The sequence below is a fragment of the Myxocyprinus asiaticus genome, chromosome 9 (assembly GCF_019703515.2).
Source record: "Myxocyprinus asiaticus isolate MX2 ecotype Aquarium Trade chromosome 9, UBuf_Myxa_2, whole genome shotgun sequence".
Taxonomy (NCBI): domain Eukaryota; kingdom Metazoa; phylum Chordata; class Actinopteri; order Cypriniformes; family Catostomidae; genus Myxocyprinus; species Myxocyprinus asiaticus.
In genome coordinates this window covers 300,747-324,473 of record NC_059352.1, presented here as the reverse complement: position 1 = coordinate 324,473, position 23,727 = coordinate 300,747, and the positions used below count along the sequence as shown (strand labels likewise).

At 39.4% G+C, this 23,727-nt stretch overlaps 2 protein-coding genes and 1 long non-coding RNA gene across 7 annotated transcripts in view; 1 reads left to right on the top strand and 2 right to left on the bottom strand.

The window, feature by feature from the left end:
* Positions 1-23,727, bottom strand: part of LOC127445800 (uncharacterized) — a 113,396-nt gene that overhangs the window by 27,912 nt on the left and 61,757 nt on the right. The window lies entirely within an intron of this gene.
* The window catches only part of caskb (calcium/calmodulin-dependent serine protein kinase b), an 80,536-nt gene that overhangs the window by 16,764 nt on the left and 40,045 nt on the right, over positions 1-23,727 (top strand). For all 5 annotated transcript variants that reach the window (XM_051706076.1, XM_051706072.1, XM_051706073.1 and 2 more), the window contains exons 2-9: positions 7,641-7,753; positions 8,299-8,404; positions 8,807-8,884; positions 8,998-9,070; positions 19,432-19,534; positions 19,614-19,789; positions 20,413-20,535; positions 20,884-20,967. In XM_051706076.1, coding sequence (XP_051562036.1) covers positions 7,641-7,753; positions 8,299-8,404; positions 8,807-8,884; positions 8,998-9,070; positions 19,432-19,534; positions 19,614-19,789; positions 20,413-20,535; positions 20,884-20,967 — 856 coding nt within the window. The remainder of the gene's footprint in view (positions 1-7,640; positions 7,754-8,298; positions 8,405-8,806; positions 8,885-8,997; positions 9,071-19,431; positions 19,535-19,613; positions 19,790-20,412; positions 20,536-20,883; positions 20,968-23,727) is intronic.
* On the bottom strand, positions 13,402-16,716 carry LOC127445790 (probable G-protein coupled receptor 34). The gene is made up of 2 exons (XM_051706118.1): positions 16,343-16,716; positions 13,402-15,111 (listed from the first exon to the last, which is right to left on the bottom strand). Exon 2 carries the CDS (start codon positions 15,004-15,006, stop codon positions 13,810-13,812), a length of 1,197 nt encoding a protein of 398 aa, XP_051562078.1. The 5' UTR covers positions 15,007-15,111; positions 16,343-16,716; the 3' UTR covers positions 13,402-13,809.

The following is a 23,727-nucleotide window of genomic DNA, read 5'->3' as shown; positions in this document are numbered from 1 at the left end:
ATAAGTAATCTTGAGATAATGGCTTCTCACAGGATAAGAAATGTCACACTCTATGACGAAAATAGCGCAAAAATATCCCAGTGTTTAGTGTTTCATGACCATTTAAAGGTACAGCAGCAAAACAACTGTCATGTCAGAGAATGGTGGGAAAAAAGTCATGAAAAAATAAAATCTTAAAGTTTTAGCTGCAAAAAAACTTTACTGATGTAGACCTCAGGGGGAAAAAGAATAAAATATGTGGTTGAATCTCATCTGAGGTCATGTTGATTACTGTATGTATTTGTGTTGTGATGTGTTGAATGTGAGTGAACAGATGAAGTGATGGGCGGGTCCGGTGAGGTTCTGTTATAATGTATCTGTGTTTGTGGTCAGAGGAAGTTCTGATCTCATTAGAACCAACAGGACCTTTGAGTTCCACATGTAATGTTCCTCAATGTGTTCAGACCGGCGGTACATTAGACGGTGGCTTTGATTCATTTGTGATGTTTCATAATGAACATTTGTCCTGCTGTCAGTGTGTGGACCAATCAGATTCAGGTATTCAGGATTGCATGTTTAGGATGAACGGTTGTCAGTTTCTCTCATTCACTTTTTCAGTGGTTTTATCAGCATTCATCAATATTTCTGTGATTGTTTGAGTGATGTGAAAATCTTCCTGAAATAAAGACCGCTCACAGCATCTTATTAATGATTTAACATGTGAAAGATGATACTAAAACTACAAAAAATCCTATTAGCTCTGGCTTGACCTCATAAATATTTCATAGTCTCAGACAGGCTGCGTAGTGTGACAGGATATACTGTGAAACGATTAAAATATGTCGAGCGGTAGAGATTATACCGTTTATACTGCCGTTGATATATTTGCTTGACCATAAGTGGACAAGAGTGTTGTATCATTTACTCACTTTTCCATGTCATTGCAAACTGTGTGTTGTTGTTTTTTCATCCATTAAACACAAACTTAACCTTGTGTATTTGTTCAAATGAGCTGAGGATATTTTATGATCATCAGATCGTTTCAAAAGTCTAAAGGCTGAACTTCAGGCGACTGATATAAAGAGGTTTACACAAAGTGTTTCCTGTGTCTGTAGGATCTGAAGTTGATTTTCCATAAATAAAAACCAGCTCAAAACCAGCATTCCAGTGTCAGCATTATTCCTAGAAACATTCCCTGATCTGACTAAACATATAATTGTATCTGCGGTGCGTGTCTGCTGGTTTTCCTGTGTCACTGTGTGCTGTAAGGAAATATTCCATGTTCCTTTATAGTCTGAATGTTTGAGGGTTTGATTTGGTGGAGAAACAAGCTTACAGAGCTAAATCAGAGAAAGTCAGTAGAGGTTAATATATATTTAATGACAATCTGAGCACTGATGTGTGTGGGCTACAGTCTTCTGTGGTGAGGTCACATATAGAGGGTGTAGAAACGGCTCTGTGGTTGATTTTAAAATCAGTGTGAAACGTGGTTCGCAACCCAATGAACTGCCTTAATCGGCTGTATTTCCAAAGAATATTCAACTAGAAAGAATAATACTGTTTGACCTAGGGCTGGGCGTTTTTATTTATTTTATTTTTTATATATATATATTTTTTTTAGATTAATTCAAATGTATGTTTTGACATGTTTTTTTTTTTTTTTTAAATCGAGGTTTTGCATAAAAATATTAGAAAATGCTATAGTTAGATACATTGTCAATCCACCAAAGGCTGAATAAGGGGGAAAAATCAATGTTGGAGCCGCTGTGGCCATGTGTTTCTCTGTCTATAATAGAATAGAATAGAATACTGTAGAATAATGTAGAATAGCAGGTTGGCTGGGTTCAAAAAACAAAAACAAAAAAACAGTGTGAAAACATAAAATGGACCAAGACTAAATCTGACAATAAAGATATATATATTTGATATTTAAAATATTATTTTAATTATTTTAAAATAATTTTTTTATATTATATTTGATTGTCATTCATACATTTTAGAAGCCTGAAAAGGAAATCAAATTAAATCAATAAAGCACACAGTGACAATTTGTATGACAATTAATCATCATATTCGTGAAAGACCTAAAACAGACAATTAATCATAATCGCAATTATTTGTTTGATAATTAATTGTCAGCCAAATTTCATAATCATGACAGCCCTAATTTTCATTATTAGTGTCCAAATTTGTGAATTTTTTGTTAAAATGTGTATGAAATCTTAAACAGTGACAACTACTTGTATCATTATTAAAAAAAGCAATTTCTCTACACACACACACACACACACACACACACACACACACATATAAATTGATAGAATGTGAAATTTGTAAATTTTTAAAAAGCTAAAATGTGATTACACTGAGGCGAATGCACAGTATTGCATACTATATTGCGTAAAGTCACATACACCGATCAGCACCAACATTAAAGCCACCTGCCTAATATTGTGTAGGTCCCCCTCGTGCCGCCAAAACAGCGCCAACCCGCATCTCAGAACAGCATTCAGAGATGATATTCTTCTCATCACAGTTGTACAGAGTGGTTATCTGAGTTACCGTAGACTTTATCAGTTCAAACCAGTCTGGCCATTCTCTGTTGACCTCTCTCATCAACAAGGTGTTTCCATCCACAGAACTGCCGCTCACTGGATGTTTTTTGTTTTTGGCACCATTCTGAGTAAATTCTAGAGACTGTTGTGTGTGAAAATCCCAGAAATACTCAAACCAGCCCATCTGGCACCAACAATCATGCCACAGTCCAAATCACTGAGATCACATTTTCCCCATTCTGATGGTTGATGTGAATATTAACTGAAGCTCCTGACCCGTATCTGCATGATTTTATGCACTGCAGCCACACGATTGGCTGATTAGATAATCGCATGGATGATTGTTGGTGCCAGATGGGCTGGTTTGAGTATTTCTGTGCTTCATGTGGATTATCTAATGATCAATGCATCCGATTACCTTGTGTGGGGGCTCGTTTGAAAGATAATCACCTCCTCTAATGGGGCTTTTACACTGCACGGTTCAGCTCGACTCGACTCTGCTCGCTTTTTGGGGGTTTTCCACTGTGGATAGTACCTGGTACCTGATACTTTTAGTACCACCTCCGTTGAGGTTCCAAGTGAGCCGAGCCGATACTAAATGTGACGTCAAAACCCTGCAGATCACTGATTGGTCAGAGAGAATCGTCACGAGGTGCAGACGTTCCTCTTGTTAGCGACGAACGAAACAAAATAGTCTTTCAGGAAGTGTCTCAGCTGTTGGCCGCACACGGCTACCACCGGACTTACCAACAGTGTAGGGAAAAGTAAAAAATACTTAAAAGTGACTACAGAACCATCAAGGACCACAACAGCCGGAGTGCTTCAAACAGAAGAAAGTGGAAGTGGTTCGACCAAATGGACGCTATCTATGGAAATAGACCGGCGAGCAATGGGAGGGAGAGTGCCCTGTTGATGGTACGTTAACTCTATATTCTGCTTGAAATCTTCACTTTATTTAGTTGACCAGCTACTGGAAAGCTTGCTTCTAAAACAACCAGGCCAATTTAACTGTTACACTTGTGGAAAATCACCATGCAACAACTGCTTTATGCAGCACAATGAGCTAGTAGCTAACAGCTAGCGGTCATGTTATTGTTTATGGTCAGTAATGTTTATGTCGTGTTTAAGATGATGTCACGGCAGTAGAGGTGGCGCAACTATGACGATCAGCCTATAATCCCACCCACGTTGAGGCAGCACTAAACTGCAGTGGAAAAGTAAAGCAAGCAGAGTCGAGTCGAGTCGAACCGTAACGTGCAGTGGAAAAGTGCTATAAGTAATAATATGTGATATTTTATGTTCTGTTTATTTTCATGAAGTTATAAGTGAAAACGAGTCATATAAGCAACACCAACATAATTGTCAAAGACATATACTTAGCTATTACTCACTATATTTTAGTCTGTGAGTAAAACAAATAGACTGGTTGTATTCTACTCTTTGAGAGCTTTCCAACAACATATGACACATGACTATTTGATCAGCTTGATGTTTTTATTGATTTCAATAATTTGTACAGTGCAATATTTTAAATAAATTATCAGAACAGAACACTTCTGATTTGTCTGCAAATTTCAAAGCACTTGTTCAGTTTTGGTCATAATGTCTACATGCATCGGAACGTAGAGTTTCTAAACTTTCAAACGATACCTATTTTGTGTTTATTTGACAATACCTTATTTTGACAATTATTTTTTCTCTCGCGGGCTTATTCAAGCTTAAACTATCGAAGCGTTAACTAAACTCCTGCCTTAGTTTGAAAAGGTGGTCAGTGTATGGTGGTTATTGGTTGAACTGGTTAACATTGATGTGTTTGTTAATGTCTGTATGATTGTGTGTGTCAGTGTGTTATATTCATGTACAGTGTATTGTGTAGCTTGTTTTACACTTCCTGTCCTCCATATCTGTCTGTCCTTTGCACTCATCAGTCATGTGATTCCATCAGACATGTCTTGTTTGTTCTTGTCTGAAGATTACACTGGCTAGTGTGTGTGTGTGATAAAGAGCATATCTCTTCAGGGTTCAGCTGTGTTTTCTCTCTCTCAGTGTCTCAACCTTTTATCTGTTTAAACAGCTGGAATGACACCACACACCGTGTAGAAACAGCTCACACAGTAAAATCACTCTGCCATGAGCTTTGTTCTAAACCTAGGTGTGAGTCTAGTAGGGCTGAAATGAATAGTCAACATTATCGACAATGTACACAATAAAAAGTTGTCGAATATTCATCTAATCTCACGGGACATAACCGGAGCTCATATTAAAGTCTAATGATGACATGGTTAAACCAGTGCTGCAGCTTGAGAGGCTGATACAGACTAAAGGAAGACACAGCTCACAGTCCAGATGTGCTCCAATAGACCCAAAATGATGTAGATAGCAAAGTATGGAGATATTAAATAAACATGCTAAATAAGTAAAATACAGAATCAATGTTGTCATGAAATAAAGCTCAGCTGGAGTTCCACTGCAAAAAAAACTTGCATTAGCACCTGGAAAGGAAACACTCAGACATTATTTCCCTTTTTCTGTGAAGCATTGTTTATTAAAGTGAGGTTATTATGGAAGCAGGTCATCTAAATAAGTGCAAACTCTGAAACTGGCATTTCTTTGTGCTATCCAGCCACTTATGAGTCGCATGAAGCAAACAGAACGAGAGAGATTCAAACTGATGCACCCACTCTTCAGATTATATTGCTATGGCTTGCAGTGTATTGAATTATAGTATATGTGTTGCAGACCCCACATTATGTATCTGATAGCGAGGAAATCAGCCATACCCAGCAAGCTATTGAGAAGAGTACATAAATAATTTACAAAAAAAACTAAGGACTGTTCCAAAAAACGCATTTGTGTGTGGAACTATTTTCTTATGCTACAGATTCTGGATGTGCCGTTTCGAAAGTTCGAAAGATGCGCCCAAGACTCGGTTACTAATTCAAAAGTGTGACTTCAGAACTGTTTCTAACAAATTATTGTAGTAACAGGAATGTGTGTGTTTGTGTGTGAGAGAGAGTGACTGAGTGTGTGTTATTATTACCTACTGTCTGTTGCAGTTATGAACAATAATGCTGATGCTGTCAGTTTAACTCTATTCCTCAGCTGTAGTGTAATAATAATCTGCACCAAACAGTCATGCAGTGATGATTGGACGTGCTATCGGAAATATATTACAAGTATTTTACTCATGCTCAAGTGTTTTTTTGTTGGAGCACAGCAGTTTCATTCTTATATATTTCTTGGGGAACTCTTATTTTGACATCGACACAAAGCATTCTCCCCTCCATCAGGAAGCTCGGAAACTCCTAACTCGCGGTATCAGGTAGGCACCCCGAGTGTGTGTGATTACTCTGTCTGTCACGATTATCAGCTGTGATCTGCAGTAATGCAGAAGCTGTCAGTTTAATTCTATTTCTCAGCTGTTGTGTAATAGTAATCATGAGTGATCATGAAGTGAGAGACAAGCCGATGATGTCATTGAAACTCCCGCCCTGACTGACAGCGCAGTCTCTCACATCATCAACTCAACTCGTTTATTACACAAAATATTTATTTTATCAAAATAATCGTTAGTTGCAGCTGACAAGTTGAGTCTCTTGTTGTGTTGTCAAAATAAAATTAAACTTTGAATATTAGTTAAATTTAAGATAAAGTTGCACATTCCAGGGCATGCTGAGTGACTCCAATCAGGTCTCCTAAGCAACCAAATTGGCCCGGTTACTAGGGAGGGTAGAGTCACATGGGGTAACCTTATCGTGGTCACTATAATGTGGTTCTCGCTCTCGGTGGGGCGCGTGGTGAGTTGTGCGTGGTCGCCGCGGAGAATAGTGTGAAGCCTCCACACGCGCTACGTCTCCGCGGTAATGCACGCAGCAAGCCACGTGATAAGATGCGCGGATTGACGGTCTCAGATGTAGAGGCAACTGAGATTCGTCCTCCGCCACCCGGATTGAGGCAAGTCACTGCGCCACCACGAGGACTTAGAGTGCATTGGGAATTGGGCATTCCAAATTGGGGAGAAAAGGGGAGAAACAAAGGTAAAGTTGCACATTGAAAGGCAAAAACTGTGCATTTGAATTTTAGATGTGTGACCTCATATTATTAACCCTAACTCAACTTACTAGTAGTGCAGCAGCTTCATTGTTCATTAGAAGTGTAACAGAACAAAGAGAAGATCCTGCAACAATGAAACTTCCTTAAAGTGCAGTGTTACACTCATTTGACTTGATTTGTGTGGCAGAAATTGACAAAAGCAATGTTGCGTGTAAGTTGTCATACAGTGATTTTCTATCACTGAAGAGTACACACACAGTCTTCTGGAGGATCTCAAGATGAGGGCCATTTAAATAGTCCTGACAGAAAACTGTCTATTAAAGAGTTTCTTTTTTTCGGTTTACTCCTTTACTTAAGATTTGAGAATATGAACTGACTAAATCTTTTGATTTAATTATTTTATGTACTCATGTCTGAAATTGAATGCCGATTTTTTTTATTTATTTTTTTTTAGCAGCCAGGTGTGTTCTTTTACACATAACGCGCTGCTGTTTGCTTTATATTTATTTGTTGCGCCCTCTTGTGGATTTATATGTCTTTTAGCTTTTTCTACTGAAATAATGTTAAGATTTGACACTGAACATTTAGACTCTACAGTGAGTCATTTAGTCCAGACATGTGCCATAAATCAAACCCCCTGCTGTGTGAAATATTATACGAGTGTGTGTGTGTGCGTGCGTGCGTGTGCGTGCGTGCCGGAGGTGTCACTCCCATGCCAACTCTAGAACACCCCTGCTATTTCAGAAACACACACACACACACACACACACACACACACACACACACACAGATGTTGTTCCTAGATGACTGATACACTGCTCACACCATCATGTTGTATGTTAGAATTGCACACTCAGTGTGTTGTCTTCATGTTGAAACATAGTCTATAATAGATGAATAAAAAAGTAATTTTAAGGGAAGACAGATATCTGCAGGCATACAGAGTCCATCTGCTGCATACTGGTACACACTGTGTGTGTGTGTGTGTGATTGTGTGTGTGTATGTGTGTATGTTGATTAGGTGTGTTTAATGACTGTATATGTGTGTTTCAGGGGTCCGTTCAGTGTGGTTCGCAGATGCATCAACAGAGACACCGGTCAACAGTTTGCTGTGAAGATTGTAGATGTGGCCAGTTTCACCTCCAGCCCTGGACTCAGTACAGAGGGTAACATCACACACACACACAAACAAACACACACACACACACACACACACACACACACACACAAACATACTTACACTGGTTTCCATGTTTTATGAGGACTCTCCATAGTCATAATGATTTTTATACTGTACAAACTATAGATTCTATCCCCTAACCCTAACCCTACCCCTAAACCTAACCCTCACAAAAAACTTTCTGCATTTTTACATTTTCAATAAAACATCATTTAATTTGTTATTTCCCTTGTGGGGACCGCTGGCTGGTCCCCACAATGTAGGTGATCTCAGGTTTTACTATCCTTGTGGGGACATTTGGTCCTCACAACTGAGGTTAAACCTGTACACACACACACGCACACGCACACTCACATACATACATACACACTCACATAAACACACAAACACACACACACTCACATACACTCACACACACTCACATACACACACAAACATACACACAAACACACAAGCTCTGCATGAACATTGTCATAGTTACATTTTGTAATATAGGAAATAATAATAATTGTATTATTGTGTGTTGTTCAGATCTGAAGCGTGAGGCGAGTATCTGTCACATGCTCAAACATCCTCATATCGTGGAGCTGCTGGAGACGTACAGCTCAGATGGGATGCTCTACATGGTCTTTGAGTTGTAAGTGTGCGCGTGTGTGTGTGTGTGTGTGTGTGTGTGTGTGTGTGTGCATGTGTGTGTGATTGCAGACACTAAAATTTGAACACACTTTGTGATTTTCTTCCTCATATTTTCATGTTGGTGGTTTAATGTGAGGAATATTCCAAAAATGTGTCATCATGCTACAATAACTTATCATAATCCATTTTCAGATTATGTAAAAATTGTTAGAAGTTGTGACAGATATTTTCTGTAGTAGGTGTTTGATTTCAATCGCTCACGTCACTTACATCAGTGATTATTATTATCAGACAGTTTGATTTCAACAGTGTAACATTGAATTCCCTAATAAACTTACTGACCAGCTGGAAACCAAGTACACTTGCATTTGACTTGTGTGTGTGTGTGTGTGTGTGTGTGTAGTATGGATGGGGCAGATCTGTGTTTTGAGATCGTGAAGAGAGCTGATGCTGGGTTTGTCTACAGTGAAGCTGTGGCCAGGTGAGAGTAACATCACTTCCTGTTCACAACACATGTTAAGATTTCAGCAAAATCAATCTACTTCTGATTGTTTATATTTGTTCTCAGTCTCTCTCTCTGTCATGTGTTCTCAGTCACTACATGCGACAAATACTTGAAGCGCTGCGCTATTGCCATGACAACAATGTCATACACAGAGACGTCAAGGTAAGACACGCCTGTATCCACCGTTTATTAGTCTCTTCATTATCTGACATCGTTTACTCACCTTCATATTGCTCCAAAGAATGACATGAGAGTGAGTAAATGATGTCATAATTAAATTTTTGCCTGAACTATCCCTTTAAACAGCGACGTGAACACCTTGTTAAAACACGTGGTTTACTTGTGAGTTTAAACGGTGAGTTTTTCTTCTCTGTCAGTCTCAGTGATCAGACTATTATTGTGAAATATCATGTGATGTGACTGACAGCAGAGAGAACAAACATGAGAAACACAAACATGTTCATTTATAAAAAATAATGTGTCTTTGGCTCTTAAAGGGAATTGTGTGTGTTTGTGTGTGTGTGTGTGTGTGTGTCTCTGTGTAAGAGTGTGTCTGAGTGTGAGTGTGTCTGAGTGTGTCTGAGTGTGAGTGTGTCTGTGTGTGTCTGTGTGTCTGATGTGTGAGTGTGTGTCTGACTGTGTGTGAGTGTGTCTGTGTCTGTGTGTGAGTGTGAGTCTGTGTGTGAGTGTGTCTGTGTGTGAGTGTGTCTGTGTCTGATTGTGAGTGTCTGTCTGTGTGTGTCTGAGTGTGTGTCTGTTTGTGTGTCTGTGTGTCTGAGTGTGTGTGTGTGTGTCTCTGTGTGTGTGTGTGTGTGTGTGAGTGTCTATGTGTCTGTGTCTGAGTGTGAGTGAGTGTGTCTGAGTGTGTCTGTGTCTGAGTGTCTGTCTGTGTGTGAGTGTGTCTGTGTGTGTGTGTGTCTCTGTGTGTGAGTGTGTCTGTGTGTGAGTGTGAGTGTGTCTGTGTGAGTGTGTCTGTCTGTGTGTGAGTGTGAGTGTGTCTGTGTGAGTGTGTCTGTCTGTGTGTGAGTGTGTCTGGGTGTGTGTGTCTCTGTGTGTCTGTGTGTGAGTGTGTCTGTGTGTGAGTGTGTCTGTGTGAGTGTGTCTGTGTGAGTGTGTCTGTGTGAGTGTGTCTGTGTGAATGTGTCTGTGTGAGTGTGTCTGTGTCTGTGTGTGTGTGTGTGTCTCTGTGTGTGTGTGTGTGTCTCTGTGTGTGTGTGTCTGTGTGAGTGTGTGTGTGTGTGTCTCTGTGTCTGTGTGTGAGTGTGTCTGTGAGAGTGTGTCTGTGTGAGTCTCTCTGTGTGTGTGTCTCTGTGTGTGTGAGAGTGTGTCTGTTAGTGTGTGTGTGTGTGTGTGTGAGAGAGAGTGTGAGTGTGAGTGTGTCTGTGTGTGTGTGAGAGAGAGTGTGAGTGTGTCTGTGTCTGTGTGTGTGTCAGTGTGTCTGTGAGTGTGTGAGTGTGTCAGTGTGTCTTTGAGTGTGTGAGTGTGTCTTTGTCTGAGTGTGAGTGTGTCTGTTAGTGTATCTCTGTGTGTGTGTCTGTGTGTGAGTGTGTCTGTGTGTGTCTCTGTGTGTGTGTGAGTGTGTCTGTGTGTGAGTGTGTCTTTGTGTCTCTCTGAGTGTGTGTGTGAGTGTGTCTGTGTGTGTCTCTGTGTGTGTGTGAGTGTGTCTGTGTGTGAGTGTGTCTTTGTGTCTCTCTGTGTGTGTGTGAGTGTCTCTGTGTGTGTGTGTGTGAGTGTGAGTGTGTCTGTGTCTGAGTGTCTGTGTGTGTGTGTGTGTCTCTGTGTGTGTGTGTGTGTGTGAGTGTGTCTGTGTGAGTGTGTCTGTGTGTCTCTCTGTGTGTGTGTGTGTGTGAGTGTGTCTGTGTGTGAGTGTGTCTGTGTGTGTCTCTGTGTGTGAGAGTGTGTCTGTTAGTGTGTGTGTGTGTGTGAGAGAGAGTGTGAGTGTGTCTGTGTCTGTGTGTGTGAGAGAGCGTGTGAGTGTGAGTGTGAGTGTGTCTGTGTGTGTCAGTGTGTCAGTGTGTCTTTGTCCGAGTGTGTCTGTGAGTGAGTGTGTCTGTGAGTGAGTGTGTCTGTGAGTGAGTGTGTCTGTGTGTGAGTGTGTGTTTGAGAGTGTGTGTGTGTGACTCTGTGTGTGACTCTGTGTGTGACTCTGTGTGTGACTCTGTGTGTGACTGTCAGTGTGAGTGTGTCTGTGTGAGTGTCAGTGTGTGTGTGTGTGAGTGTGTCTGTGTGTGTGTGTGAGTGTGTCTGTGTGTGTGTGAGTGTGTGTGAGTGTGTCTGTGTGTGAGTGTGTGTGAGTGTGTGTTTGAGAGTGTGTCTGTGGTGACTCTGTGGGTGACTCTGTGGGTGACTCTGTGGGTGACTCTGTGGGTGACTCTGTGGGTGACTCTGTGCGTGACTCAGTGTGAGTGTCAGTGTGAGTGTGTGTGTGAGTGAGTGTGTCTGTGTGTGAGTGAGTGTGTCTGTGTGTGAGTGAGTGTGTGTGTGTGTGAGAGAGAGTGTGTGTGTGTCTGTGTCTGTGTCTGTGTCTGTGAGTGTGTGTGTGTGTGTGTGTGGGCGGGTTTAAGTGGTTTACAAGGACTTTTTTTTAGGTTATAAACTGGTAATTACAAGGGTATTATGCTATAAATGTGGTTTATGAGGACATTTCTAGTGTCCCCATAATTCAAATCACTTAATCATATTAAACGATGTTTTATTGAAAATGTAAAAATGCAGAAAGTTTTTTGTGAGGGTTAGGTTTAGGGGTAGGGTTAGGGTTAGGGGATAGAATCTATAGTTCATACAGTATAAAAATCATTATGTCTATGGAGAGTCCTCATAATGATAGCTGCACCAACATGTGTGTGTGTGTGTGTGTGTGTGTGTGTGTGTGTGTGTGTGTGTGTGTGTGTGTGTGTGTGTGTGTGTGAGGGTTAGGTTTAGGGGTAGGGTTAGGGTTAGGGGATAGAATCTATAGTTCATACAGTATAAAAATCATTATGTCTATGGAGAGTCCTCATAATGATAGCTGCACCAACATGTGTGTGTGTGTGTGTGTGTGTGTGTGTGTGTGTGTGTGTGTTTGTTTGTGTGTGAGTGTGTGTGTGTTTGTGAGGGTTAGGTTTAGGGGTAGGGTTAGGGTTAGGGGATAGAATCTATAGTTTGTACAGTATAAAAATCATTATGTCTATGGAGAGTCCTCATAAAACATGGAAACCAGTGTAAGTATGTTTGTGTGTGTGTTTGTGTTTGTGTGTGTGTGTGTGTGTGTGTGTGTGTGTGTGTGTGTGTGTGTTTAGGGGTAGGGTTAGGGGATAGAATCTATAGGTTAGGTAAACTGTAACTGTATTTGTACAGTATAAAAATCATTATGTCTATGGAGAGTCCTCATAATGATAGCTGCACCAACATGTGTATGTGTGAGTGTGAGTGTGAGTGTGTGTGAGTGTGTGAGTGTGTGTCTTTGTGTGTGTCTGAGGAATCAAACTATTACTGGACAGAGTTTTGAATGAAAAATGAGACTCAGTGCCGTTTGCATTTATCTCTATTTTATATATTTGTACATTGTTTTTTTATGAGACGAAACTAATCATTGAAATGTATTATAATTGGTCAGTTCCAATATAAATATTCGCCACAAGGAGGCGCCACATTCTTTTTTTTGGAACATCCTGGTTGTGTTTCTCTTGACCGCTGTTGTTGCACACTAAAATACATGATCATTGAAAAGAATTTTGTGAGATTTCTCGTCCAATAGAGGGATAAAACAGAAAGCAGATGTTAAAAGCCTCTTGCGGTCATATATCTCTCACAGAACACGTCTCAAGAGCTTTCTCATGAAACTTTGCAAGCCTTCAAGCTAGTCATTATATCACAAAGTTTTGTCCTGTGCAGCATTTCAACACATTGCACACCCAAACATGTGAAATGCAGTGAACTTTCACAGTCAGTCAGAACCTTTAGCATGCCATGAGATAGGGCTGGGGATTGAGACAAATTTCACAATTCGATTCAATTCCTATTCACAAGTTCTAAATTAGTTTCAATTTTAATTTGATTAGATTCCGATTTGATAGGGCGAATTCCAATCAAAAGTGTTCATCTCTATGTCCAACTCACTCCAATGGACTGAGTGGGCACTCTGAAGGGAGCATGGCATTACTATATAAATGTACACATCACTAACAGTCTTATGGAAGGGCCCTTTGTGAAACGATAAAGTTTCTTACTTTGTTTAGAACGACCCTTCGAGTGGCATCCCCTTCCTGCAATGCCCTTCATGAGCTCAAAAAATACAGTTTGGAAATCTCCCATAATGTCCATTTTGCTAACAAATGAAAGAAGTTGTCTCAGTTAATTCGGTTCATTATACAGGGGACCTTCTAACTCGATACATTACGAAAATGTTTTTTAATCATTCGTTTGTTTCTATCATTGGTCACATTTTAGCTTTTTAAAAATGTACAAATTCCATGTCTTCTATGCATCAATAAATATGATGTCTTGAAATTGAATGTATTATCTTGCACACATTTATTTTTTGTTAAATGCTTGTTTACATGCATACATATTGATATGTGGAACTGTTTAAGAATAGCATCAGTTCAGCAAGCATCTCAGAAGTGTTTCAGTTGAGAGTTGAATGGCATTTTCACCACATCCGTGTGCATTTAGAATGAAATATTTATTCTTTTTGTTTGTTTTTGATCAACATCTGACAGTAAAGAACAGAAAGAATATTAAAAGAGACATTATTCAATGACAAATGGATTGTGTGGATCCCATCTTTGGACACACAGAACGAGTTAAACCAAACTAACCCTAATCTCGCTCTGTACTGTTATAGAGATCGTTCAATGAAGATGCCGATTAATCAGATCATTTATATATTTACCCAGGCCTACTGTGAAATCACTGTTTGCTCAGTGTGACCGCCTAGCTGTTTGTGTGCAGGTATTTCCTTCAGCAGTGTTAATAATGGCGGGTTTACAGTGCAGGGTCTTGATCAGACCCAAACTCCCTCTCGATGTAACCAGCACTGCAGCGGTGGATGCCTGCGATACAGATGTTCTCCTGAACTCCGTGGTGGAGCTGTTGGTCGCTGAGGGTTCGTGGTGCAAACAGATGAATTGTGAAAACGCCTGTATGGTAGCCTTGCGCACCGATCCAGACAGCATAAAATACATCACCGGGTCCAGGCAGCTGTTGAGGGCGGAAAACAGCAGCATCACTTCATTTGTGCGGTCAATGAACCGTTGTGTGTCGCAGGAGATGTTGCTGAGCTGCGACTGCACATAGAAGCCTCTGAAAGCATGGTACGGTACGAAGCAGATGGTGAACAGAAGCGGAACCACGAAGGACTTCTTTGCCGTGCGGCTGTAACGCATAGCGTTGGGCAGATCGGGTTTGTCCCGTGAAGCTTGCAGCAGTTTCTGTGCGATCCGTCCGTATGATACCAGCAGCACCACAAACACCAACCAAAAGACGCCCACCATGAAATAGTTGAAATAGGCTTTGCCTCGGGCCTCCGTCCTCTTCTTGTACTGGAAACACTTTCCTGCTCCCCCTTTGGCCTCGGGCAGAGCAATCATGGGCACCACCATCACCAGAGAGCACGTCCACAGCAGCCCGCACGCCACCCGACTCCAGCTACTTCCTCTGAGCCAGCGCAGCCTGCAGCAGCACCAGAATCCCCTCACGCCGAAGATCTTCAGATAGCGATCCAGACTGATGAGACCCAACAGCGTGATGCTCACGTACATGTTCATGTAGAAGAGATTACCCACCACCATACACATCCGCGGCCCCAGCGTCCAGCGGTTCCCCTGAACGTGGTAGAACACGCGGAACGGAAGGCAAATGATGAGCAACAGGTCGGCGAGGGCCACGTTGATGAGGAAGACGCGAACCGAATTTCTGCGCGAGTGGAGGAAGAGAAAGACCCACAAAGCGAGCACGTTTCCTGCCAGGCCAAACAGGAAGATGAGGGAGTAGAGGACCGCAAGAGGAATCCGCAAGTTCTCGTCTTCCACATGAGGACACGATGTGGGTGTCACAGTGCTGTTCGCTGTACTGATGGTGTGATTGATTAAGCGTTTCATCTGCCAAATGGTTGTCATTGTGTTTGACAGGATGTTTCTTTATTTAGCTGGTTATTTCTGCCGTCAGTGCAGGAGTCTGAGAGAGGTGAAGTTTGTTGAAGGGTTTGCTGTTTAATTCTTCAGCTGTGGGAAAGCAGACACATTTTAATTTACTGTCATGAACAACAGGGGAAAATTCAGTCTCAGCCCAATGATAATGAAATGAGAGAGCGCACTGGCTCTTCCGTACCATTCTTTCATCCAAAAAGCAGCGCGAGGGAGCATAAATTATGGTCAGGCGTTCGTCCCAGAATCTCAACTATATACACTCTTTTGTTGGTGGTTCAAACGCCTCATCTCTCTCGCCGTAACCTCCTTGTCTTTTTTCAGTTTTCTGTTTCTTTTTTTCCAGATCATTTTAACTTTGTATAATTATTTACAGAAAGTTGGAAAAGTGTGGAATGGCTTTGCAGCTCTTTTAAGATGTATGTGTGTTCAATGTGAAATTAAATGGAAGGATTTTGACTGCTGAATTCTTCTCTTGAGGTCTGTAGGAGGTAAATGAATCATTCTGTAACTACAGTGAAATTTGCACCTAAAAACCTTTCAAGAATGAGCATCATTAATTATAAATGATACCTGTGCTTTATAATTACTTCATTACTTTCTCATCTTACTCAAGGACACATTAAATAATTTAGGGATTTTATCAAACGAATGTCAGGATTTCAGGGTGGATAAATAACACTGACATTTCTGCATGAATTTTAAACAGACGAGGAATTTGAAATGTATTTTTAAGATGTTGCTTGCATTGCCCTCAAAACCAGGTCATTAAAATTTGGATTAAAAAGCTATCCTTTGAACAACAGCTTAACATGACTGATATTTTAAAAATGGAAAATGTTGTTTTAATTAAATAAAAATAAAATAAAAGTTTGTATCCTCAGTGCAGGAAATACAAATTTAACCACAATACAGACTTCAGTTGTTTAAATTTATGCTGCAGTAACACTACTGACATTTAAAAATAATGTACATTTGCTTTTTTAATATTTTTAACATTTAAATAACTACAACTTTAAACAGATTTTGAATAAAAAACTACACTCTGCAGCTCTATTTGTTTTATTACTTTGTAAAAAATGTCAAACTAACTCTCTCAGCTCATATTAGAGGAGAGACAATATATTTTCCTGCTTTAAACATATACATGGACATACACATATTATTTTTGTTGGATTTTTCTCTATTTACAATGGAAAGCTTTATTAAAGTGAGTGAGCATCTGTCACTGTGAATGTAAAATGATTCAGATTCAGTGACCCATACTGTATTAAAACAAACACACGCAGATGCATGAATTCATACTCACAGTTTAGTGTACTAATATTCCTTCATTGCACAAACAGCTGCTTACTTGTCCATTTAAACAGTGTGATGAAGTTTCCTCTCTCTGACAAACTCTATAATCTCTCCATGAGTGTAAATGGTCTTTGTGCTCTTCACTCGCTCGTCTTCAGCTATGTGCTCTCTATGCACTCACTCGCCCTCACACTCTCTCTGACACACACACACACACACACACACATAGCTGCTGTGGTTCATGTGGCACAGAACTGAACCGCTGCATTTACATTGTTCCTCTTAAGCAGTATTTCTCTACACATTTTCAATGTCTCTTTTATATAACACACCTGATTCTACTAATTAGCTCATTAGTGCAGTGTAACATGATCTGAATAGAGTGTGTGAAATAAGGGAGATGTAGTGAGTGTTATTCCACAAAAGGATTGAGAAACAAAAGTTGTCTACTGTATGATTTGTATTTGATGTGTGTTTTAAGTAGTCTAAACTTCTTCTGATTCTGATGTGCACTTTATGAAACAGTTCTGACTGTAAATTCTGCATGAGTGACTCTCAAAGCTGTTGTAAAATGTTTACAATTTAACCCTTTAAGCTCTGAAGGTGTTTTTAAAGATTTCCTGTTTCTGTGGCATACACAAAATTAAAGGCTTGACAAGAAGGGTCAAGTGTTTGTATCATTATAAAGAATGAAAATAAATCTTTTTATGGTATAGATTATGATACATTCTGAGACTCTAAGAAACTGCAGAAAAATCACAAAATAAATTGAGCTAAAAATGAACTTATTTTTTCTTATTTGACAATTAACTGCTTTTTTTGTTCCCAATCATGTCAACAGTATCTGAGAAAAAGTTTATGTTGATACGACAAAGCAATCAAAAGTTATAATATTACAAAAATAATTTATCATAGTGTCCAAAAACATCTCCAAACAAATAAAACATAATAATTGTACATAAGAACTAATTACACATGCAAACACAACAATGACTAAAGGTTTGTATAGCATGCAGACATGATTTTAGTAATGAGATTTCACAGTATGAGTTTCATTCTGTGTCATTTGAGTCATCATTGAGTCTGTGTCATGTATTTGGCGCCATCTCCTGGTGGCCATATGTAACATTGTGCTTCATGTGGATTATCTAATGATCTATGCATCTGATTATCTTGTGTGTGGACTCGTTTGAAAGATAATCACCTCCTCCAAGTAATGATATGTGATATTTATGTTCTGTTTATTAATCGTGAAGTTATTCACCTTATGCGCCAGAGAAAATAGCACACAGCCATCTTTAAAATTGTGTCTCTGAACTTCCGTTGTAGCGGTTCTATATAGATATCTATGGTGTTGATGTCAAAGTGTAATTAGCTAGCGAAGTGGATTTACAGGTTATAGAGTTAAAAAGCTATCATGAGTATTTTAAAGTGTTCAGGGGATGTCATAACAACTGGAAACAGAGCGGAGAGATTTTAAAACAAGATCTTCACACTGTGGATATACTGATATTCTTCTGTGCTCATGAAACTTTGAGAGACAACACAAAGTCATTAAAATATCTCTGTAAGTCACCTCTGACCATCTTTGAGTCATTCACCCATCGTGTTATTGTTAAAGTGAGCAGATTTGTAAGAGTGTAATACCGGGATGGGGGAAGGGTGCAACTATACACGCACACACACACACACACACACACACATATATACATGTGAAAGTGTATGTTTTATTTTAAATTCCGTTTAAATTCATTTGAATCACATTTAAGCCTTAAAAACATATAGGGTGACAAATACATTTTAAAAAGTACAATTGTACTTTGTTATAAACTTGCATGTGAAATAATACGAGCTGTCACTGTTGGAAATTTCATGTCAACTAGACAGTTTAACACAAATTAAACAGAATTACAGTATAACAATTAAACACTTGTATTATGGAAAAAGTGCAGTGTGTCATAGCTGTCCGAATGTGATCTGCCAGGTCCAATTTACCGCCGCAGGTTTGGGTAAATATGAACATTAGAGTGACAGAAAAAACACCTCACGAGCATAGTAAAGGGGTGATGGAGACTCACACCATCAACTCTTGGTGAAAAATACTTTCTGTGCTCACACACATGATCCATTTTGATCGACTCTTCTCAGTACACTTTAATACAAACAGGAATTTAGATGACAAAATTCAGAAGAGTGCAGTGCGGAAAAGGGGCGGGGCTGAATAAGGTGAATGACCGAAAACACGGAATATAAGCAACACCAACGTAATTGTCAAAGACAATACTTTGCTGTTAGTACTCGCTATATTTTCATCTGTGAGTAAAACAAATAGATGGGTTGATTTCTACTCTTTCAGAGCTTTCCAACAACATATGACACATTTGATGAGTTTGATGTTTTTACTGGTTGTCAATAATTTGTACAGTGCAACTTTTTTATGAATTATTCAAACGGAACACTTCTGATTTATCTGAAAATTTTAAAGCACTTGTTCAGTTTTGGTCATAATTTCTACATGCATTGGAAAGTAGAGCTTCTGATCTTTCAAACGATACCTATTTTGTGTTGATCAAGAAGCTTAAAGGGTTAAAGTGATAGTTCACCCAAAAATGATAATTCTCTCATCATTTATTCACCCTCATGCCATCTCAAACTCATAAGACTTACAACGTCTTTTGAAGTGATACGATTGCTTTGGGTGAAAAACACCAACATTTAAATCCTTATTCACTATGAACCCAAATTATGTACCAAGTGTTTATGTTGTTCAGTGAGTGTAAACAGCCTACAGTATAGTTAGACTAATGAAGTATATAACTCAGCAAGGGAACTGTAGATTCTGACTGTTACTTTGTCTACATTTATGGGTTTATTTGATATTTAAAGCAATAAGCCACCCAAGTCAGTGCGTTACAGTGTTTTTACCACATTAAAATGTAGCATCCTGGTGATTATTGCTTCGGTTTGTCATTTTGATCTTATCTTGTAATGTTGTATGAAGTGTATTCAGAGGTGACATGATGCTGTTTCAGTGCGTGTCGAGTTTTACGTGTTCTAAGTATGTGTGTATTCACTCTTTGTGTGTTGTTGTGTGTTCAGCCACATTGTGTGTTGCTGGCGTCTAAAGAGAACTCTGCTCCTGTGAAACTGGGTGGTTTTGGAGTGGCCATACAGCTGGGAGAGTCTGGACTCGTGGCTGGAGGTACAACACTGCACACATCAGCACATTTACAGGAAACTGACAGCGCTCAGACCCCTGATGCTTTTAAATCTCTCTGTAGGTCGTGTGGGCACTCCTCACTTCATGGCTCCAGAGGTGGTGAAGCGTGAGCCGTATGGGAAGCCGGTGGATGTTTGGGGTTGTGGGGTGATTCTCTTCATCCTGTTAAGCGGCTGTTTGCCCTTTTACGGCACTAAAGAACGTCTGTTTGAAGCTATCGTCAAAGGCAAATACAAGGTACTGTTGGATTTATTCAACACAGTCACTTCACTGTGAATCAGTGACTATTGAGGTTTCATGACAGTTAGCATGCTGTTTTAGAAGGTGTTGACAGCAAGCCAAAATCAGCTCAAACTGACTTGTTGACCTTTAGTGTGTTTACAGTCTGACCACCTGACAAATGCCCCAAACCAGACTGGTTTCCAGCTAAATCCAGCAAACTAGGAAGGCCGCACACAACCCTGATAGCACATGTACATCACCCAGACGTCTATATGATGTGTGTGTTTACATCTGGATGACGTATCTCCAATACATCTATAAAACATTTCCTCACGGATGTTGAAAAAACATTTAGCAGATGTCTTTGAGACTTTTATGTTAAAGAATGCATATAATACATTATATATTTGACATTATATAATATCTGATCTTTTAAGATGTTTAGCAGATGTTAATCAGAATGCAGTACTTTCCAAACAGACATCTCAGTGATGTATGTGTGCTGTCTGGGTAGAGTTTGGAACAGAGTTTACGTGAATAATTACTTAAAATAATTCCTGTGCTTTTGAAACAACCAGAAGAGTTGGACTGGAGCTTGAATGAAGTTGTTGTTAATGAAAGTGTTGTTTGTCTGTCAGATGAATCCTCGTCAGTGGGCTCAGATCTCAGAGAGTGCTAAAGATCTGGTGCGGCGGATGCTGATGCTCGACCCCGCTGAGAGAATCACTGTTTATGAATCTCTCAATCACCCCTGGCTCAAGGTCTCACACTCACACACACTTTTGTTTACCTACCCTTTAACTTCTGTTGTTCTAAAATAAAGCTCATTTTAATTTACAATAGATCATCTGTGTTGTTTGGCACAAATCCTAATCCATTAAACAGAACTACTTGTGGTCAAAAATTAGTAAATGTATGATGAATTGCACAAAAAACAAGGAAATGTAGTCAGCGCTTACACTGGTGGAAGTGAATGTGGATCAAGTGAATTTCTAGAATTTGCCACATTCAAAATATCCCACTGGCCTGAAGCCCTCACTTCCTTTTCATGAAATTCAAGCGTTACTTCTGTTTTATGTGCTGGTTTGTGTGTTTGTGTCATTGTACAGGAGAGAGATCGTTACTCTTATAAGATTCACTTGCCAGAAACTGTCGAGCAGCTGAGGAAGTTTAATGCTCGGAGGAAATTGAAGGTATTTACTGTAATAGTGAGTGTGTGTGGCAGTGTGTTTTACCACATTGTTCCACATCACACACACACACATGGTGTGTTAGATATCAGATAAACAAATCTTTGTTATTTTCATCTAACAGTTCTTTAGATAATAAGTACATTTTTTACTGAATCAACAAAAAGTGTCATTTATTTGTATATAAATCAACGCTTAGCTGGTTTTCTGCATTAATTGGTAATAAAATGTGATCTCATCTTCATCAAAGTCACACGTATAGACAAACACAATGTGCTTAAGCTGACAACACACAAACAGTTATAATCTTTCATGTCTTTATTGAACACATCACATTAAACATTCACAGTGCTGTGGAAAAAGTAAGTGAACCCTTAGATTTAATAATTGGTTGATCCTCCTTTGGCAGCAATAACATCAACTGAGTGTTTCCGGTATCTGCGCATTAGACCTGCACAATGTTCAGAAGGAATTTTGGATCATTCTTCCTTACAGAACTGCTTCAGCTCAGCCATATTCTTAGGATGTCTGGTGTGAATGGCTCTCTTGATGTCATTCCACAGCATCTCTATTGGGTTAAGATCTGGGCTCTGACTGGGACACTAAAAAAGGTGGATTTTCTTTTTTTGAAGTCATTCTGTAGTGGATTTACTTCGATGTTTATGGTCATTGTCCTGCTGCATCACCCAACTTCTACTGAGCTTCAGCTGGCGCACTGCCACCCTAATATTATCCTGTAGGATATCTTGATAAACTTGGGAATTCATCTTTCCCTCGATGATGGCAAGCGGTCCAGGCCCCAAAGCAGCAAAGCAGCCCCAAATCATGATGCTCCCTCCACCATACTTCACCATTGGGATGATGTTTTCATGTTGGTATGCGGTGCCCTTTTTATGCCATGCATAGTACTGCGTGTTCTTCCCAGACAGTTCAACCTTACTTTCATCAGTCCACAAAACATTTTCCCAGTAGCGTTGTGGAGTGTCAAGGTGGTCTTTGGCAAACTTCAGGCAGCAGCAATGTTTTTGTTGGAAAACAGCGGCTTCCTTCTTGGTGTCCTGCCATGAACACCATACCTGTTTAATGTTTTCAGTATAGTAGACTCATGAACAGAGATGTTAACCAGTTACAATGATTCCTTCAAGTCTTTATCTGTCACTCTAGGGTTCTTTTTTACCTCATTGAGCATTCTGCGGTGTTCCCTTTGAGTCATCTTGACTGGACGGCCACTTCTAGTGAGAGTACCTATAGTACTAAATCATCTCCATTTATAGACAGTTTGTCTAACTGTGGACAGATGAATATCTAATGTCTTCTGAGACTTTTTTTTTTGTGAGGCATGGTCCACATCAGCAGATGCTTCTTGTGAATAACAACTCAAAATGTTTGAGTGCTTTTTATAAGTCGAAGTAGCTCTAACCCACACCTCCAATCTCATTTCATTAATTGGATGGCAGGTTTGCCAACTCCTGACTCTAATGAGCTTTTGTTGATGTCATTAGCCTAGGGGTTCACATACTTTTTCTGACCTACACTGCGACTGTTTGAATGATGTATTCAATATGTACAAGAACAATACAATAATTTGTGTGTTATTAGTTTAAACAGATTGTGTTTGTTCATTATTGTAACTTAGATGAAAATTAAACCAGATTTTAAGACAAATTTATGCATTAATGCAGATGATTCCAAAGGGTTCACTTACTTTTTCTTGCTACTGTATTTAATAAAATATATATTCACAATCAGTCAAACATTTAGAAAAACCATTCATTCTTTATTATGACTATATTCCACATTTTAGAATATTAGTCATCAAAACTATGAAATAACACGAAAGGAAGTATTTGAATTATGTTATCTTGTATGTTCAGTAGATTCTGTTCTTTCTCTCGAGCCACTTCATCCTCAGATGCTTTTTAAACTATTGAAGGAGTTCCCATGTATGACAGATCACTGCTGCACCTTCACTATCTGCTTCAACTACAACAAAGAAATGTATACACAGGCACTATTGTCTGCAAATCAGATTTCATGCAGCTTTTGCAACCACAAAATATGATTGTATTTGTTAACAACGTTAGTTAACATGAACTAACAATGAATAATGCTTTTTAAACACTTATTAATCTTGGTCAATGTTCATTTCAACATATACTAAATCAAATGTATTAGACATTAGAATAATAAATGCTGTGTTGTTCAGTGTTCATTCATGATAGTAAATGCATTTACTAATGTAAATTAAAACCTTTTAATGTAAAGTGTTAAAGATTTTTAACGAATGAGAAACACATTCAGTCAAGTGTGTGTTTGGAGAAGTCATGAACAAACGAACTGAATTCCTCTAGTCTAGTAAATATATAAATGTTCCTAGTTCTGCTCCGCTCTGAATTAGTTCATCAGCTATTGAGTAATCTCTATAAAATCCTTCTCCAGTGATCATGAATGACTGCTAAAGTCTTGAATGTGAGAAATCTGTAATACAGATGCAGCGTTCAACAGACCTTGCTCTTTATCCCACTACTGCTGGTTTCATGTTAGTAACAGCACACTTCTGATTGACACACGTGTTTGCCACATGAAAGTGAGGGATGTTTTGTTGAAATACATCAAACGCTCAGTGATGTTGAAGTAGGTATGTGACAGTTGATGAATAAAGAGACGTGCTGAGCTTGAGCATGTATAAAGGTGAACGCACTGGAAATGTCAAACTCTCTCACTGTCAGTGTTTATAACTGCTGTACAGAAAACATATCCATC

Excerpts from the sequence above, each read along its gene's own strand:
- LOC127445790 (XM_051706118.1), bottom strand. The coding sequence starts at position 15,006 with ATGACAACCATTTGGCAGATGAAACGCTTAATCAATCACACCATCAGT.